Source organism: Podarcis erhardii (assembly GCF_964252035.2).
Source record: "Podarcis erhardii genome assembly, chromosome: 7".
NCBI lineage: Eukaryota > Metazoa > Chordata > Lepidosauria > Squamata > Lacertidae > Podarcis > Podarcis erhardii.
This window is the reverse complement of record NC_138511.1, coordinates 61,980,345-62,000,781: the sequence shown is the minus strand read 5'-3', so window position 1 is coordinate 62,000,781 and position 20,437 is coordinate 61,980,345. Positions and strand designations below refer to the sequence as shown.

General features: G+C 45.6%; 1 protein-coding gene across 1 annotated transcript in view; it reads right to left on the bottom strand.

Moving 5' to 3' along the window:
* Positions 1 to 944: 944 nt before the first annotated feature.
* The window catches only part of COL9A2 (collagen type IX alpha 2 chain), a gene marked incomplete at its 3' end in the record, with an annotated part of 50,940 nt that continues 31,447 nt past the window's right edge, over positions 945 to 20,437 (bottom strand). The window contains exons 20-32 of the mRNA XM_081870385.1: positions 20,286 to 20,330; positions 20,016 to 20,069; positions 18,538 to 18,591; positions 18,052 to 18,105; positions 16,854 to 16,925; positions 15,955 to 15,990; positions 10,879 to 10,923; positions 8,672 to 8,704; positions 7,462 to 7,608; positions 5,757 to 5,811; positions 3,278 to 3,466; positions 2,442 to 2,519; positions 945 to 1,150 (exon numbers count right to left, since the gene is read on the bottom strand). Coding sequence (XP_081726511.1) covers positions 945 to 1,150; positions 2,442 to 2,519; positions 3,278 to 3,466; positions 5,757 to 5,811; positions 7,462 to 7,608; positions 8,672 to 8,704; positions 10,879 to 10,923; positions 15,955 to 15,990; positions 16,854 to 16,925; positions 18,052 to 18,105; positions 18,538 to 18,591; positions 20,016 to 20,069; positions 20,286 to 20,330 — 1,068 coding nt within the window. The remainder of the gene's footprint in view (positions 1,151 to 2,441; positions 2,520 to 3,277; positions 3,467 to 5,756; positions 5,812 to 7,461; positions 7,609 to 8,671; positions 8,705 to 10,878; positions 10,924 to 15,954; positions 15,991 to 16,853; positions 16,926 to 18,051; positions 18,106 to 18,537; positions 18,592 to 20,015; positions 20,070 to 20,285; positions 20,331 to 20,437) is intronic.

Sequence of the window (20,437 nt, the reverse complement as noted above, 5' to 3'; positions counted from 1 at the left end):
GGCCCGGTGAATCAATGAAATAATTAAAGAATTATCAAGGGATCAATTGATAAGCTTGTTCTTAAATTCTTCTGATAGCAAGCTTTGCTGTGCTATTTACACATAGTGAGGTGAAGAAAAACTCGGGTGGGTAGGGAATGATGAAAGACTACATTTTGAAAAATCAAATGCTACTTTTTAAGAAAATTCATTCATGCGGTAATTCCAATTTTTCCTCACTGTGGAACTATTCCACACAAACACCAACAGAGAGAAGTCACTGTCTGTACTCTACAGAAGCTTACTCCCAAAAGGATGGCTTCAATTTTTGGACTACATCTTCCATAAGCCCCAGTCAGGACAGCCATGATGTCTAGGGCTGATGGGAATTGTAGTCCAAAACATCTGAGGAAACCGGATTAGGGAAGGCTGCTCTACAGAGTCAACAAATTATAATATGATTTGGGGTCAAGATAAAGGATAAAATCCCCTCCCCTTTGCTTTTGGAACCATTGACAACATCCATCTAGACAAAACACACACTTATTTTTATGTCAGTGAGATGGGGTCAACAATTACCTCTACGTATTTAAAAGAGGAACAGTCATTTAGTGAGGTTTCATGTGCAATTTCAATCCAAGCTATTAAGACAAGTTTTGCATTTCTGCGAGTGAGGTTTCATGTGCAATTTCAATCCAAGCTATTAAGACAAGTTTTGCATCTCTGCGAGTCTCCATGGGCGCCTTTTAATTCACCTCGATTCAGGCTACTCACAGTGGCCAAGTTTTGTCTTCTCATCAGCAATGGACTGTTGCCCAAGCTAGACAGAGCCTCCTCACTCCATAAGAGCTTTTGATTGGCCATTCCCCGTCTCTTTGCTCTCAAGTCCTGGTGTGTTTGGTCCCTCAATGCCAGTGGTGGAGCTTTTGCCAGCTCGATGCAACGGAACTTTTCCCTGACCACATTTAGTACGAAGGTCCTTTGACAGCACCTGGTTCAGTCAGGCGGGCTGAAGCGTAGGCAGAGGCTCCTAGGCAAGCGGCTGCCTCACAGAGCCCAGGAGAACCAGGAGGGCCAGGTAAACCAGGCCGCCCGGCTTCTCCTGGAACACCTGGGGTGCCTCGCTCTCCCTCTTTGCCATTCGTGGCTTGGCCAGGGTGTCCTGGAAGACCTAGAAGAATGAAAAGAGGCATGGGTAGTTCATGCTTGTGCACCTTTTGTGGGCAAAAAGTAGGTCAGGACCTACTGGTAGGTCTCTGGCTGATTTGCAATAGATCACCAAGTGTTTCTGGCACCCAACCATTTAATGATCACAACAACTTTTGTTTGCTGAAACAAAGACAGATTTTTGTGTGATAGAACTGTGATCTCAGTTCTACTACTGAGAACAATTTCCTGGAGGGAGACGAATTTGGGAGTGCCCGCATCCACTGCCACTGCCTCTTTCTATGACACTATTTTGCATTTGGCTCCAGTTGGTGGACCTCAAGGCTCTGGGAGAAAAGCAAAGGAGATTCCCATGTGGCCATGCTGGCTGGGGCCGATGGGAGCTCGAGTCCAACACCTGGTGGGACACAGTTTCCCACACCTGTAACAGTCTTACACACACACCCATCAGGCAGCCAAGTGCATTGTTTCAGATGTGAAGCACACAATTAACATTTCTCTTCTCCTCTCCGCTGCCCTTCCATGCTTCCCAGCTGATTCCACATTCTTGGTATGTTAAAGCAAACAGAAAAACCCAAACCAGGTTACCAATCGTAAAAGAAAAAGGAGGCAAAGTAGTTCCATCATGACTGTAAGAATAAAATGGTGTTTGCTTTTCCTAGTCTGGTGCTAAACACCTTTACCATAAGCACCATGGAAATGGATGATGCTCTTTAAAATAAAAATAATGAAAAGATCATCTGTAGCCATGGGCATGCCCAGTTGGCTGCCCCTGACTATCAAAGGTTTCTAAAAGAAATAAGAACAAAAAGATGTCACAGCAACCGGGGTCAGCCCTGGCATACCCATGGCAGCCTAGATTCTGATGCTGGGCCTGTTTGCTGTGACCTCTTTATTCTCACGCTTTCTGGGTGGGCATTTTGGGGAGGGGGCTGGGTTGTGGGATGCCAGCCTGTTGGCAAGACCCTTGACAATGCTGCTCAAAGAGACAGTGGACTGAAAGGTAGGCGCGATAATTGATCTGGGATCATGCTGAGTGGCCATGGAGCATGTGGTGGGGTAGATCTGTGGGGCCTAAAGGGAGCAGGGGCAAGGCAGTGTGGTTGTACCAGTTTCCTGGCCCCAACCTCACTACTGCTTCATTCCCATCAGGGGCAAAGTGGGCACCAGAAGGCACCTCTGCCACACCACATGTACCACTACTGCCCCAGGCAACTTGTATTGATGTCATGTGGGAAGTCCCTGACAAGCCTTCCGTTTGTGATTTGCCCTTGGTGCCTCTGCAGTCACCTTACCTGGTATTCCTGGTGGCCCTGGCATCCCTTGATGTCCACGGCCGGGCTCTCCCTGCTCCCCTTTCTCGCCCCTCTTTCCTGTAGAATTGGAAGGGGGGAATAGTGAGAGACTTTTAACACTTCATGCACACACCCCTCCAGGACTGACAGCAGAGCAGCTGATTCTGCATTGCTCTTGCTGAAGAAAAGCTCTTATAAATTTATAAACCACTCGGTTGCAGTGAAAACCTCAAAGTGGTTTACAAAAATTAAAACATTGAACTTATCAGTAAAAGGCAGTTTAAAACAAGTTTTTTGAAGACATACAACGGTAATTAAAATCAGCAATAAGCTATCACAAAGGAAACTGACATGATTCAGCTCCCCCCCCCATTGCCAGTTATGCTTAGTTATGCTGCGATTCCACAAAGAAAACCCATAGAATGTGCAAACGTGTGCAGAAGTCAGTTTCTTCAGAATCTCAGCTTTAAAATTTGAGCAAGTTTCTAGCCCTCATGGCTGAAATCAGCAGGTGGTTGGAATCTGATGGGGTTTAAGTGCCCACACATAGCTCCTTGCCACCCCTCCCCATGACTAGCAAAACTTGAAACTATGCAAGACAGTAAACACTGTAGAACATGTCAGAGAAAATAGTCATATTTGCAAAGTTTACCAAGGGGATTCTGATACTGGTTTGGGGGGCAAACACTAACCATATTTTGCTGGTTTGGATGTCAGAATGAACCATTGCTAAGCACTGAAGAAGAGGCAGCATGGGGAGGAGGAAGCATGCCACATGTCATTTGAATTGAGCCACAAAACTCAATGATGCTTTTCATGCAGAGATGGGCTCTTACCTTTAGGTCCAGTGTTGCCAATTTGTCCTACAGCTCCTAGGATTCCTGGGATGCCTCGAGGGCCAGGGTGTCCATGTGGCCCTTGCTGACCAGGTGACCCAGGTGGTCCTGGAGGTCCAGGTGGTCCCATCACACCTGCCCCACCTATGGCATCTCTTTTAGCACTCACAGCTAACTCAGCCAGTTGTTCTGTAATGCAGAGTGAGTGAGAGAGAATGAGAGAGAGGCGTTGCATGTACCTGGGGATCCTCCATCCTTATTGGCTTCAGCAGATTCAGGGCAGACAAAAAGAATGTGCTTTTCGTATGTATTCATACAATACACAATTAACACATGGAATTCACTATGGCTTTAAACAAAATTAATTCAAGGAGGATGGATCTATGAATGGCTATTAACCTCCACAGACAGAAACTAAGAAATAGGGATGGGCCAATCGGTCAATTTTAGTTTCTCGCAGTTTCTCATTCTTCCAATCTTGAGTTCAATTCTCCACTTTTCCATATCAGTCCTCATGAAAATTCATCAGAATTTTCATGTGAATCCTAATATACACAATTTATGCAATTCCCCCTAATATAATTTATTTTGTATATTATTTTCACTAATATATGCATATTTATACACATCCCGTGGCTAGGGAAATGCATTGCAAAATTCAGAGAAGTGGGCATTTCGAAGGATCGCTGAGTTCATGTTTTGGTTTAGAAAGTGCAAATTGGGTAGCTTCACATTTAAATGCTGGACCAAATTCCTGCCCCTCTACTACTAAGAAATGGACATTTTGTTACTCCAAGCCAAATTCCAGTGTGTCTTGGAGTGATAATATGTGCTAAATGTGTCAGGAGAAAGACCAGGTTGTTTTTTCCTTGAAAATAATGAATGGGACACTTTTCACATTAGCATTATTTAGGACAAAAAAACATACCCCAGTAGCCAAATACAATAGATTTTATTGCAGAATAAAACTGCAAAAGTGGCTGAATTTTGAGGACATTATTTACTAATGTGCAGCTGATGAAACTATAGAAAGACTACACTGTATATCTTTCCTTCCTTCCTTCCTTTTTTGGACATACACCTCTTCAAGTTCTCACCATTATTTTCTGTTGTTTGTTTCTTGCAACCACGTAAGCCCTGCTATGAGTTTTAGATCATCAACCCATCACATAGGTGGTCATTCCCGTGGTCATTTGAAATTGTAGTGCCTCCATACTAACATTGCTAATTTCATCAGCCTGAACAGCCTCTTACCACATGTCCTGCGTATGGCCATTTTAATTTTGTGGCCTTTTCCACTACCATCCATAACTTTCAATCTATGTCACATACAATTATTAGTTTTTCTATATGTTAATGATATTCTTAACATTGGGCATTCCATGCCATATTGTTTTATTCTTACATTGTTTGTGCTTCTGTGTGTCATGGTCCATTTCTCGGCAACATAACACATCACAGGTAAAATGCACATATTGAGCACTTTAGCTTTAAAGCCTAAGGAATTTTTTTTCATTATACAGTTTCCCAAGGCCACCCACAATTGTTTTAATCTCCACTTTATGTCCACTGTTTGATTTTCAATTCTCAGTATTATTCTTTTGGCTTAAATAGACGTTATTCAATTTGCTTTATTTAATTTCTAATTGTATATCACTCTCTTCTTTAAACATTACTTTGGTATTTGCTAGATTCATCTTCAGTCCTACCTTTTTATACTTCAATTAGTTCTGCTGGCATTTCTTGCACTTTTTGTCAACTTTTGGCAATTATATATCATCTGCATATCATAGATTATTTAGGCACTTTCTGTTGATGTTAATTCCTTTTTCTGACCATAACAGCTTTTTAAACACACCTTTCAATGCAAGTGTAAATAGCTTGTGTGATAAGTCATCTCCTTGCCTTATGCCTCTTTCTAAGGGTACTAGGCTGGTCTTTCTGTGGATATGATACATTGCTGTTGCCTTGTCTGCTATTTCTTGCAATAGCTGGTTGTATCTGGTGTCAATTCTTCAATTTCATAATGCTCATTGTACAGTCCAAGTTTCAACAGCATCAAAAGCTTTTTCATAACTGATGAACCCAACTTATATAGGGCCGCTATATTCGTTGCATTTTCCTATCAATATTTTCATAGTTAATAGATGATCTGCTGTGGAAGATCATTTTCTAAATCCTGCCAGTTCGCTAGGTTGATAGTCATTGTATATCTATATCTGTGCAAATGCTGTGTGAATTCTGTGATGGATTTCAACCCTGGGGTTTTTTTTAGAAGGTATGGGACTACCAATTTCAGAGGCAATGTGCCCCAGAATGCCAGTTACTTGGGGGCAAACAATGGAAGGGTGAGGCTGTTTCATTCATGCTCCATTTGTGGGTTCATAGGACGCATCTGGCTGGACATTGTTGTAATCTAGACACTGGTTAAGGCAGACCCAACTTGTTCAGATCCAGTAGGTTCTTTCTATGTACTCACCTTGTAACATTTTTAAGGCCACATCAATAATGTGCTGATCTCCTGTGTCCCTGCCCTGGAAAGTGGAAAGAGAGGAGATCTTGTCACGCACCACAATTACAATCACAGTAGACCTAAGAAAAGGCCCTGGTAGGTCAGATCAAAGGCCCGCCTATATCAGTATCCTGTTCTCATACCAGCTAACCAAATAGCTATGAGGCACCCATAAACAGGACACAAGCACAGTATTCCTCTCCTGCTGTTGTTTCCCAGCAACAAGTATTCAAAGGCATAGGCTCTGATACCAGAGATTATACACAGCTATCATGACCAATGACAACACTCTGAGTCATTAGGGGGTACAAGAGGCACACAGACTGAGCCAAGACTTGGAAGAAAGCCCTACCAGGAATCCACCTCAGAATGGGTCATCCCAAGAAGAGAAGGGCGGGAGGCACTAACATGGTTGGGAAGTAGAGCAAGCAGAGTGGAACCCTCTAGTCTATCATATATTTTGAAAAGTTGTTTGTCTCTTTGCTATGCATCTGACACCTCTTAAAATATCATAACTAAATTTTGCATGATGACTCCCAAGATCAAGGAACAGGCTTTCATCTGTGTTTGGATAAAATTGGACACCATTATGAGTCAAGACGGTAGACTGAACCTTTAGAAACTGCACCAATTTTGGGGGTTTCGTAGAATTCCTGAGCAACACCAGCTACAAGGCTCTTAATCCTTCATGCATTTGTTCTATTCACTTTTAAAGCTGGTGGTCATCATTCCTCTTGTGGTCATGAATTCCATAGCCTAACAATTTTCCCCCGTTGAAGCCTGCACCAATTTTTTACCATCATAGTTAGCTCTGGACTCCTGAAACCTTACAGGCCTGCAAGGTGATTTGTTGGTTATCACAACCAGGACTCTACATGGAGGAAAATATCTGACTCATGTGCTATCAGACCTGCAACCTAAATAGAGCTGTGCAGCTGTGCATCTACTTGCAATGAAGGACTGGGAGTGGGGGACAAAAAGCCATGCAGAATGCTGACACCCCAGTCACTAAACCTGGAAGGTCTACTCGCCCCTCTTTGTTTTATCAAGCAATGCCCAGTTCCAGGGTGCCTTTTCCAGTTCTACTCTCTGCTTGTGGTACTGCTGAGATTCTGTGTGCAAATCAGTGGAAGAGGAAGCAATGGGCAAATATCAGTGCGTGATAGCATCTCCTTGGAGAGGCAGTGTCTACACTACTTAGTGATGGCCATGAGAGGGTGCTGTGCCCTAATTCAGAGCATCCAAAGTATCAACAGCAGGGCATGCATCCTGACATGAAGGAGGAATAATCATTCATGCAGAGGTGTAATAGGCCAGTCTCCTCAGTGATCCAATTGCACCTGACGCAGGGAGACACAGACAAGAATTATTCACCTCTAGAGGAGGGTAACGGGAAGAAGGCAAGACCAGCACAGAGGGGCATGAAGACACACAGTGAACTGCTTCCTCTGTGAGTTGCCCCTTTGCTTTGCATCCAGGAGAAGCCAGTTCCAGTTCCTAGTACCTCTTATTTTAAAAACCTGCTAACAGATTGTGAGAACAGGATCTCTTGGACAGAGCCTGAAGAGCCACTGCCAGAATACACAGGAATCGGTCTTATACTATGAGTCGGACCATAGTGCTGTGTGGCTGTTTTCTGTAGTAGCATGAAGCATTATCAGGTTTAACTCACCGGAGCACCTTGAGTCCCAGGCATTCCAGGTACACCGCGCTCCCCAGGTAGCCCTCGGGGCCCCGGAGGTCCTAGGAAGCCTCTGATACCTGGTGCGCCTGCATCCCCAGTAGGTCCAGGAAAACCAGGCTCCCCACGGACACCTTGCTGTGAAAGATCAGATGCTAGTTAAGAAGAGGCCCAAGACTCAAAAAAGCCTGGAGAGCTAATGCACAGTGATAAAAATGGCCTGGTGGACAGGGGCATAAGGAGGCAGAAATTTATGTCCCATCCTGTGTTCTTTACAGTCAGCACTGTTTCCATTCCACTACAGTTTGGTTTCTACTAAAACCTAGGTTATTAATCTCACTATTAAAGGCGGAAACTAACATTCAGTAATTATGCAATCAATTCCAATGAATTTCAGTGGAAGGAAAACATTAAAAACATGTGGAAAGTAAAATAATTATTTACGTAACATTGTTATTATTTAGCATGCAAATAATAGTGAATACTGCTTGTATCTGCTTGCATGGTTTCTGTTCTGTCCTTGGAGAAACATAAGCATTGCAACAATTTCCACCCCAGTATCTATTTTGTACAGTATTCTCTGGAATCCCTAATGGTGGGTAAGACCAGCTTACTGTTCCATGTTTCAGTGACCTACCAGATGCCTCTTACAGTTAACAAGCTAGGCATGAGGGTAATATCCACCACCACCCCATTGTGAATCCCCAAGTAGCCATAGAGGATTCTATTTTTGATTAAAATGTCTAATTGCCCAATAGCTTCCATAAACCCATCTAAACCATTTCTTCAAAAGAAAAAGAGTTATGAAAATGGCCATTAGGGCATCCTCTGGCAGTAAATTCCAGGGTTAATTATGCACTGCACGAAAGAGGAATTCCTTGCGATTGCCTTAAACTTGCTGGCCATCAGTTTCCATAGCGCTTGCTTTCTAAGCGTGAGAAATTATTGGTTCTATTCCTTGCACTCTCTTCATACCAAATTCTATCCACATAACTTTTTAAGTCACTAGCATGTTTCCCCTTCATTGTTTTTTCTTACCTAAAAAAACTTCAGTTAGTCACACACTTTGCCCCATAGGTAATGCAATCCACCCTCCCCAATCATCATCAGAATAAAACATTCTTATTTTTTGTATTTAAAGGTGTAAACCGACCTAATTCACAATGCTAAAGGAAATGCATATTTGTTTGCAAATAATCACCTGTCCCTTTGGTCCTGGCTCACCCGATTCACCCTACGGATGAAAAGCAGAGACCAAAAATAAAGATCATCCACTGTTTTTTCTTAACAGCTTGCTTGGGCAATCTCTAAACATCAGTTGAGGAAAAACTCCCTATGTATATTTCATTCACACCATAATCAACAGTCTGCCTAAACTGGCAGTGGGCAGCACTGCTCTGCGGTGCTTCAAATCCTACTTGGACGGACTTGCCTAAGATTTCTCCATGTTGTCTGACTTACTTTAAGTTTTATCAAGTTTTCCTATTTTACACACAGAAGTTCAATCAAAACCTGCCAATGGATTGGTAATTTGATAGTGTTCTTTTACATAAACTCTGTATATGTCCCATTCTCTGATAGATTTTTCATCTGCAACGCCTCTTAACCTTGCTGATAATCTCACAGGTTCAGCATATTCCCTTAATTTGTTTTGCCAATCTGATTTAGTTGGTATATCCTCTCCTTTCCAATCTTTTGCAATTAAGATTCTGGCTGCTACAGTGGCATACATAAAGATTCTCCTGAACTTTTTTGGAATTTCATGACCCATAATTTCCAGCAGAAAGACTTCAAGTTTTTTAGGGAAAGAGCATTTGAACATTTTCTTAAGCTCGTTGTAAATCATTTCCCAAAACTGTCCAATATTTTACAGTTCCACCACATGTGAATCCATGTGCCTATTTAAAGAACTTAATCAGGGAACGAAATGGGAGGATAGGAGGTCAAGTTAAATTGAATTACAAAACGATGTACAAAGCAAGTATCAATTAAGGAATGAAAGATTGTATACTCTTATTTTTATTTTGTTTTCAACATCAACCAATCGTTTTTGTTATGTTATGCAATTTTCTTTCTTTTTTTAAAAAAAAAAAAATTACTAAATTTTCCACTTTAACAATCCAATCAAATCACATTAAATATTCCAAATTATACAAATACAAATCGTATAGTCCAAATATTCTGCCAAAAAATATATATTTTTAAGGACTTCCCATGCTTCAAGTTCAGGGGGGCTCTGATCGTCTCATATCTCTGCTGTCTTGATGTTATGCAGTTTTCAACCCAACCTATAAAGCATTTATTTATTTTAAAAATCCTACTTGGACAGTCGCTGTCAGAGGGTGGTGTTTGGGAGTGTTGATCAATCCCATGGAGCTTTCAATGTGGAGTTTTGCAGCGTTTGCTTTTATCCCCCATGTTGTTTAACATCTACATGAAACCACTGAGTGGGGTCATCCAGAGTTTTGGAATACACTGTCAGCAATATGCTGATGACACACAGCTCTACTTCTCCTTCGCATCTGCAGGTGTGGCAGAGGATGCGCTGGACCGATGGTCTTGCCTTGGTAATGGACTGAATGAGAGCCAACAAACTGAAGCTCAATCCAGATAAGACTGAGACACTGCTAGTGAGAGGTTCCCTAAACCCGGTGGATGGGAGGTTGCCTGCTCTTGAGGGGGTTACACTCTCTCTGAAGGAGCGGGTGTGCAACTTGAGGGTACTTCTCAGGTGGTCTCAGTGGCACTGAGTACCTTCCATCAGCTTCGGCTGGTGGCCCAGCTCAGCTGCTCCCCTATCTGGAGAGAGATAACCTAACTTCTGTTGTCTATGCTCTGGTAACCTCTAGTTTAGATTACTGCAATGCATTATACATGGGGCTGCTTTTGAAGAGAGTACAGAATGCCAGCTGGTGCCTAATTCAGCAGCCAGGCTGCTCAACAGGGCAAGACCTTGGTCATGTGCTTCAACAGGTGTGCTTAGTCCAGCTGCTTTTATTTAGAGTAGGGCAATAGCTTTGGGCTTCAAGCCCGTTTTCTGCCAGAAGCACTCCCCAGCTGGCTACTGCTTGCTGCTGAAGATGATGTTTGCAGTAAATAGCACTTTTAGGGACAAAAAGGAGTCAAAAGGGATCATTTTTCAGAAAGGACACAAGGATGCTGTAAGGGAGGGATGTCTAACTGGTGGCCCTCCAGATGTTTCCAGCTCCCATCACCTCTGACCATTGGTCATGCTGGCTGGGGCTGATTGGAGCTGGAACCCAACAACATCTGGGAGTGCCACAGGTTCCTCATCCCTGCCATAAGGCCATAACTGAGCCAGCTCCAAAAAATGCTCTACAACATTCTGCCCACCAGACAATGTTGGCTTTTGCAAGTCAAGAGGCACAGTTTTGGAAACTATCTTACCTTTTCCCCCTTCTCCCCTGGAAGGCCTTCAACGCCAGGATCTCCCTATAAGGAAGGAACAATAGCTTTATTTTCTGGCCACAATAGCAAATGATCATCCCCAAACTAACACTTCCTGTTTCCTCTCAGTGCTCCACTCCCTCATGTCTTGCATGCGCCTTTGTCTCTGAATTGCTACAAAGTCCAGTCTTTTACCAGCTTAGGCTGAGCACCAACTGAAGCCACTAGTGCACAAGAGATAACTTGGCCATGGTAATCTATGCTCTGACAACCTGGCATTTGGAGAAATGCAATGCATTGTATATGGGGCACCCTTTGAAGACAATCCAGAAACTGCAGTTCCGCATATACTGCAGAGGTGGCCCTTCAGTGAGGTGAGGTGAAGCCATTTGCCTCAGGTGGCAGATCCAACCTCCTCTCTGCTCCCGCCCTGCCATTGTGCTGCTACCAGCCATGCCAGAGCTTTGCCCATGCAGCTGCCACAGCGCTGTTGCCCTCCCTGCTGCCACTGCCCCCTCACCACTGCGCTCTTGCAGCCACAGATGAGGGTGCAGTTGTGGTGGCGGGGTCAGTGGCATCACAGGCATGGTGGTGGAGGCAGGGAGGGGGAAGTGCAGGGGCCTGGATCTGTGGCAGCAGCGGCAGGGCATTTTGCCTACAGTGGCAAAGCATCTCAGACCAGCACTGGTCACACAGGGCCAGGTGGCAGGTTCATGCCTTGGTCTATTTCCCAGCTCAGTTCAAAGTGGTGTCTGTTATCTTTAAACCCCTCCCTCTTGGGCTGCCTTCCTGACACCAATGCCCTTAGCTACTAAGGTCATCATCTGAGGCTCTTCTCTAGATTCCTCTGCCCAAAGAGAGGGTCTTTTCAACTGCCTTTTGAAGACCCTCCTCAGGGAGACTCACCTGGCACTTACACTGCTTCCTTTTAGGCCCTGGGGATATGTCCCCCCCCCCAACCTTTATCTTCCAGGCCTTCTAGATATTTTAGCTTTTGTATAATAATTTATAATAATAATAATTTATTATTTGTACCACGCCCATCTGGCTGGGTTTCCCCAGCCACTCTGGGAGGCTTCCAACAGAGATAAAAAATACACTAAAATGTCACGTATTAAAAACTTCCCTGAACAGGGCTGCCTTCAGATGTCTTCTGAATGTCAGGTAGTTGTCCATCGCCTTGACATCCGATGGGAGGGCATTCCACAGGGCGGGCGCCACCACCGAGAAGGCCCTCTGCCTGGTTCCCTGCAACTTGGCCTCTCGCAGTGAGGGAACCGCCAGAAGGCCCTCGGAGCTGGACCTCAGTGTCCGGGCAGAACGATGGGGGAGGAGACGCTCCTTCAGATATACTGGACCGAGGCCATTTAGGGCTTTAAAGGTCAGCACCAACACTTTGAATTGTGCTCGGAAACGTACTGGGAGCCAATGTAGGTCTTTCAAGACCGGTGTTATATGGTCTCGGCGGCCGCTCCCAGTCACCAGTCTAGCTGCCGCATTCTGTATTAGTTGTAGTTTCTGGGTCACCTTCAAAGGTAGCCCCACGTAGAGCGCATTGCAGTAGTCCAAGCGGGAGATAACCAGAGCATGTACCACTCTGGCGAGACAGTCCGCAGGCAGATAGGGTCTCAGCCTACGTACCAGATGGAGCTGGTAAACAGCTGCCCTGGATACAGATTTGACCTGTGCCTCCATGGACAGCTGTGAGTCCAAAATGACTCCCAGGCTGCGCACCTGGTCCTTCAGGGGCACAGTTACCCCATTCAGGACCAGGGAATCCTCCACACCTGCCCGCCTCCTGTCCCCCAAAAACAGTACTTCTGTCTTGTCAGGATTCAACCTCAATCTGTTAGCCGCCATCCATCCTCCAACCGCTTCCAGACACTCACACAGGACCTTTACCGCCTTCACTGGTTCTGATTTAAAAGAGAGGTAGAGCTGGGTATCATCTGCATACTGATGAACACCCAGCCCAAACCTCCTGATGATCCCTCCCAGCGGCTGCATGTAGATGTTGAAAAGCATGGGGGAGAGGACAGAACCCTGAGGCACCCCACAAGTGAGCGGCCAGGGGTCTGAACACTCATCCCCCACCACCACTTTCTGAACACGGCCCAGGAGGAAGGAGCGGAACCACTGTATGACAGTGCCCCCAGCTCCCAGCCCCTCAAGACGGTCCAGAAGGATGTCATGGTCGATGGTATCAAACGCCGCTGAGAGATCCAGCAGAACTAGGAAACAGCTCTCACCTTTGTCCCTAGCCCGCCGGAGATCATCAACCAGTGCGACCAAGGCAGTTTCAGTCCCATGATGAGGCCTGAATCCCGACTGGAAGGGATCCAAATGGTCCGCTTCTTCCAGGCGTGCCTGGAGTTGTTCAGCAACCACTCGCTCAATCACCTTGCCCAAGAATGGGAGGTTTGAGACTGGGCGATAATTGGCCATCGTGGCCGCATCTAAAGATGGTTTTTTAAGAAGCGGTTTAATAACCGCCTCTTTCAGCGGGTCTGGGAAGGCTCCCTCACGGAGGGAAGCATTCACCACCCCACGAAGCCCATCGCCCAGTTCTTCCCGGCTAGCTTTTATAAGCCAGGATGGGCAAGGATCCAGGAGACAGGTGGTTGGCTTCACTCGTCCAAGCAGCCTGTCCACATCCTCGGAGGTAACAGATTGAAATTGATCCCACACAACTTGACCAGACAGGACTCTAGCACTCTCCCGCCCCGGCCCTGCTCCCACGGTGGAGTCTACTTCTTCCCGAATCTGAGCGATTTTACCTGCAAAAAAATTTGCAAAATCATTGCAGGAGAACATGTGGCCCGTACTGGGCCCCGATGTTACAGGTGGTTCCGCTAAATTGTGAACCACCTGAAAGAGTCTCCTGCTGCTGTTTTCTGCAGATGCAATAGAGGCGGTGAAGAAAGTCTTCTTCGCCGTCGCTATCGCCACTTGGTAGGCTCGACGTTGAGCTCTAACCCGTGTCCGGTCAGATTCAGAATGAGTTATCTGCCACCGGCGCTCTAGCCGTCTCAACGATTGTTTCATTGCCCTCAGATCCGTGGAAAACCACGGGGCTCTCCGGGCTTCATGCAATCGGAGAGGGCGCTTCGGAGCCAAACAGTCAATAGCCCTGGTTAACTCCACATTCCAGCGGGCCACCAGGGAATCGGCTGAAAGGCCATCAACATGGGATAAAGCATCCCCAACCACTCTCTGGAAACCATTTGGATCCATTAAGTGGCGGGGGCGGACCATCCGAATCGGTCCCACCTCCCTGCAGAGGGGATGGGTCGCGGAGAAGTCCAGTTGCACCAGGAAGTGATCTGACCATGGCACTTCTTTCGTTTCGCTTTTACTTAGTGTCAGATCACCAACATCCGTAGAGGTAAACACCAGGTCCAAGGCATGTCCGCGGCTATGGGTTGGGCCAGACTTATTCAGGGACAGCCCCATGGAGGCCATGCTTTCCACGAAGTCCCGAGCGGCCCCTTGTAAGGTCGTGTCGGCATGGATGTTAAAATCCCCTAGGACGACCAAGCTAGGTGTCTCCAGGAGAACATCCGCCACGACCTGAAGCAGCTCGGGCAGGGAATCCTTGGTGCAGCGGGGAGGTCGGTACACCAAAAGGAATCCTGTACTGCCCCTATTGCCCAACTTCCAGAACATGCACTCAGAAAACTGGGTCTTCCCAATAGGACGCCTGGTGCAAACTAATGACTTCCTAAAAATCACTGCAACCCCCCCTCCCCGCCCACATGACCTGGGTTGCTGTGCGTAAGAGAAACCTGGTGGACAAGCAGCGGCAAGGACAGGCCCATCTGCTTCATCCAACCAAGTCTCTGTTACACATGCCAGGTCAAGTCCTCCATCCATGATCAAGTCATGGATGGCAGTGGTCTTATGAATCATTGACCTGGCATTGCACAGCAACACTTTCAGGTCATGTGGGTATCCCTTGCTGATTCTAGTATTCATCCGGTCAGGACCAGACCCAGAGGCAGGGATAGTCCTCAGACAACGACTAAACCTGCCTCCTCTGTAATGACATGGTCTGGTCTTAGCGTAACTCCTCCTCCTACCCGTGATCACTGAGATCGGTTGTCCCAGTGCATTCCCCCCTGTGAAGCATATCCCAGCCATTTTGTGGGCTGGGGCCCATTCCCCGGCAGCCCTGACCCCTCCCCTTAAGAACAAAATAACCCCTTTAAGAAACAAACAAACAAACAAAAAACCACAAATAAGACAATATAAACAAAAAACAATAAAAATTACAAAAATTACAAAAACATAAAATCAAACAAATTCCCAGGCCCAATAAACATCCACCGCACACACACCCCCACATACAAAAAATCCAAAATAAAAATTTTAAAACATTTTAAAAGCACTCTGCACCCCTCCGGCAGTAACAGCAACTGTTCTAGTGAGGCCCGTCAGGCCCTGCCCCAGGCCAGATGGTGAGTGGCAGGAAGGAGCAGGACCCCATACACTCACACAGGAGAGTCCTCCCGGGCAGCAGAGTCCAGCAGTCCTTTATGAGGCTTCAGGCCCCGCCCCAGGCCAGATGGTGAGTGGCAGGAAGGAGCAGGGCCCTCAGACACTCACACGCAGGAGAGTCCTCCCGGGCAGCAGAGTCCAGCAGTCCTTTATGAGGCTTCAGGCCCCGCCCCAGGCCAGATGGTGAGTGGCAGGAAGGAGCAGGGCCCTCAGACACTCACACGCAGGAGAGTCCTCCCGGGCAGCAGAGTCCAGCAGTCCTTTTCTAGATTTGTTGGGATCTTCCAGACAACCTAAGCTGGTGGGTTTTTTGCCCGCCTTATTTACTTATTGACTGACTAGGTTTTATCTCCTACTGTTTGTCATGTTGTTGATTTTTATGGATTAATTGCATAAGACTTTTTAATATGGTTTGTTAGCTAGCCTCTGGGAGCATTTTATACTCAAGGTGCAAGATGAAAAATATAATTAATAAAATATGGCAAAAGTAGAAGGCAGTAAATTTCCAGCTGCTCACACCAATGTAACCCTATAAACAGAGCAGTAAAAAATAGACAAAAATCAATCATAAAGACTTACAATGTCACCTTTGGGCCCAATTTTTCCTGGAAAGCCCTAGAGCAGACAAGAGGGAAATGCTGAGATTCAAGAGATGCTGAATTCTATATAAATTTCCAGTAATAGACCACCCACTCCAGCTTAACACTGGAGATAGAAAAGACAAATGACTCATCAGCCTCTCAAAAACCTTCCACAAACCAGACCACAGTGTGTGCAGGCCCAGTTTCAACGGAAAAGGGACTTGCAGAGTAAACACCAGTGAATCAAGCAAGATGCTCTAGCCCTTATGGCTAAGAAGATATGCCTGAAAATAAGCTGATGATAGTGAAGACCCCAGACACACCTCCATGAAGAGGGCATTTTGCAACTTAGGGGCTGTCACAGAGAATCCCCTTTCCCAGGTCACACACACCATGGACCTCTGAGGGAGGTGGGACTACCAAGAGGTCCCTTCTCCCTGCTGATCTGTACATTTGGAGGGGTCTGTACAGAAGGAGGGGGTCTATTAGATATTTTGGGCCTAAGTTGTTTAGGATTTTAAACACTAAGTTGGACCTGGAACTGAAGTGGAGTTAGAATCCCTGGTGTAGATCTGCACTCATGTACACAGGCCATCACACTGTGTGGATCACTGTGTGGGAACTAGAGCTTTGGTTCATCTCAGTGGAACCCAGGCCTGGCATAAGAAGCCTGGTGCATTCTGGGAGATATTCCTCTTTGCCTCCTCCCACCCATCCTCATGTCCACATCTATGCAAAGTATGTGTGTTTATGCAAATCTGCTCCGTTTGCAGGATCTGCTCTAAAAGCGGCTTTGGAAGTTTCAAAACCTGCTGTCACATTTCCAGAGTTGCAGAAAAGCCAAATGTCACTCCATCCTCAACACCACTCTGCTCAAAGAGTTCAAGACAATGGTACCTTGCCGCCTTTAACTCCTGGGAGACCTTGTGGGCCTGGAATTCCTGGGGGGCCCTGCTCTCCTTTGGGACCCTGGAAATAAAGAAAAGGATAAAACACATTAGGAGGAAAGTAAGTCACAGTGAAGAGGCTGATATCCTAGTCTGGCAGGGGTATCTACCAGCCCTGCTTGGAAATGCTGCCAGGGACTGAAAGTGGACATTCTGAATGCAAAGCAGGTGTTCCAGTCCTTCCACAATCATGAACCATGGGCTGCCTGCCACAAACAGAGATTGTCCAGGCATTTATTTATTTGGAAGTTATTTATACCCTGCCTACTAACCAAAGTTCTTGAGGCAGCTTACAATATATTTTAAAAAACAATAAAATAGTCAATGATACAACAGACACTACAGCAGGCTCAAAGTACAGTGGTATCTCGATTTTTGAATGCAATCCATTCTGAAAGACCATTCGAGTTCTGAAACATTTGAAAACTGAGGTGCAGTTTCCCATAGAAAGTAATGCAAAATGGATTAATCCGTTCCAGACTTTTAAAATCAACCCTTAAAACAGCAATTTAACATTAATTTTACCATCCAATGATACCATAGAGCCACACAGTCACAAAAACAATCTGGCTGCAAGAGTGCTCCTGAGGTGAGACGAGAACAGATATATTTCACACAGTCACCAAATAAGCCCAAATATCACCTCCGTGTCATGCAGGTGCTTAGGACTCAACAGCCGACAGCTAGGCCTCCAGATTTTGCACTCAGCAGAAGCTGCGTGGCATGTCCAACTTCTGAGGCGTGATCGAAAACCAAAATGTTTGTCAGCGGAGACGTTCGAAAACAGAGGCACAACTGTATATACAAGTTGGCCTAGGACCTGGGAGACTTGAGTTCAGATCCCCACTCAGGTATGATGCTCCCTGGTTGACCTTGGGCCAATCACTGCCTACAGCACCTGACAGAGTTGTTGTGAGGATTAGATGAGGAGAGGCAGAACCATGTACGTCACCTTGAGCTCCTTGGAGAAAACATTAGGATGAAAGTTTGATTCTGATGGTCTCTTCTGAGGCGAAACAGAGATAGAAGTGCCCGGAGGGGAGACCACCATCCAACGGAGCTCTTGGAAAAGAGCTCTGGTTCTTTTTTCAGAAGAAAGAAAGAGAAGGAATGCATTTGAATTCAAGGACTGAATTTTTCATACTCACCACTTTCCCCTGCACTCCTGGAGGACCCACTGGGCCTCTCTCACCCCGATCTCCCTGTGAAATAGAAGGGGAGAGGTCAAGATGTTCAATTCTGCCATAACTGTGAGCTAAATATGTCCACAGGGACAAGACATCCTTCGCCCTGCCTGACAAGGCCTACACCAGCCTCCCCCAATCTAGAGGCTATTGGACTCTAACTCCCACCAGCCCCAGCCAGCATGGCCAACAGTCAGCCATGATGGGATTTGCAGTTGAGCAACATCATGCAGGCTGAGGAAGGCTGGTCTGCATAAACCTCAGATTCTGAATGGGATAATATCACACCCCCTGAAGCAAATACTCTACTCTGAGGAATCATTTGCCTCAACTGCAAAAGGCTCTAGGGATGCACTGATATTAGTTGAGCAATTCGGTCTGCTGCCCCCACTGCCATAATGCTTCCACATTATCTGTACCTTACAGAGAAATTAATTTTAAAAGACTTACTTTCACACCAGCAATCCCTTGCGGCCCTGCTTCTCCTTGAGGTCCTGGCTCACCCTGAATGGGAATGACAGAACACATCAACTGAAGATCTGGTTTTAAGGAACGAACAGCCCCTTTTTGTGCATTGATGACAATCTGCACTCATGATGGTATCAGGGCAGCGATACGCAATCCCACTTTCAATAACGTTTGTGCCTGCGAAGGTTCTGGGGTGGACATACTGCTTCATTTCCATTCAGTGCGTGTCCTGCAACTTTTTATACCACTAATGCTCCAGTTATTTTTTTCTGTACCACTTTTATTGTGCTATAGCACAAAAGTTCTCCTCCAGACAGCATGAATGTGGTAACAGCAGATAAGCATTGCAGAACAACTCACAAAGTGGAACAACGTGAGGAGGGTCCAGTATAAATCCACCACTAGTTCACTATTATTGTGTCAATGACAGGTCACAGAATACAGATAGGTAGCCGTGTTGGTCTGCCATGGTCAAAACAAAATAAAAAAATTCCTTCCAGTAGCACCTTAAAGACCAACTGAGTTAGTTCTAGGTATGAGCTTTGAAGTGTGCATGCACACGAAAGCTCATACCTAGAACTAACTCAGTTGGTCTTTAAGGTGCTACTGGAAGGAATTTTTTTATTTTGTTTAGGTCACAGAATATATCTGCAAATCACACCAGTCCCAGACATAAGTCTGGTGAGGCCTGAAGTCTGCTTTGTTGCAGGGCTGGGGGGGGGGGTTGAGAAAGATTACTCGGCCATGGAAGGAAGCTAAAAAAAATTACTGCACAGAATTACAGTAATTCAATATCATTATATTTGCACTTCTTTCAAAGCAGCACAACCTTTACTTGCTTTTAAGAATTTGATAGGCTCGTGCTGCCCCCTGCTGTCCACAGCAGGAAAGTGCAAGCACCAAAAGCAACACCTGCTTTGCCCTGGCACCTCTTTGCCATTCAAATGCAAGCATCTGATGTCCGCAGGTGAAGCCATATTGGACCTTCTCCCCCTGCAGTGGGGAGTAACAGGAGCCCAACTTCATTTATAAATGTTGAATATTTTCATGGGATATAACCAAGGCAACTAACAGAAACCAACCAACATAGAGATGTCATTTACATATACATTATTAATAGCAGAAGCATCATTAATGTAATAGAAAGTGCTTGTGAGTCCAAGAAGACAATTTCTCTCACTCCCAAAAAACCCCACAGCCTGCAGAAGAGAAAATGAGGTTCTCCAAACAGCAAAAGTGAAAAAGTGTGTGTGTGAGAGAGAGAGGGGGGGGAATAAATAAAATAAATTAACAATAAATTATGAGAAAGGTGGCAGGAAGCAAACACCTACTGGATAAGCAAGGAAACCTCAGAGACTGGGATATATTGCAGAGCTCTTAGTGTCTGCTGTTTTAAAGTGTCTATATTTTAAAGTTAAGAAACAAAATATAATGGGGGGCGGAGATCCCTTTTTACTTACAAGTTTCCCAGGTGCCCCCGATGAGCCTGCCAGTCCACGACCCCCTGGTTCACCCTGTTTAAAACATCAAAAGACATAATTCAAAGCATTTGATGGTTCCTTGATCCATCAATGTGCCTACGGTGGCCATCTGTATATGGTTTATAACAGCCTTCCTGAAACTGTTGCCCTCCAGAGGTTTGGGACTACATCTCCCATCAGCCCCAACCAGGGGAAGGCTTGTTTAAAAGGAAAGAGGAGCAGGTGGTATTATTAAGTCAAGGCACTCACCTTCTGTCCTGGGCCACCTTTGGTTCCAGGTGTGCCTGGCAAGCCCTGCAATGAAAGGAAAAAAAAAACAGCAACCCCAAATTATCTATTGTATGATAATTTCATATTTATTATACCAGAATTTCTTCCCTTCTTTGGCTTGGGGAGGGGTG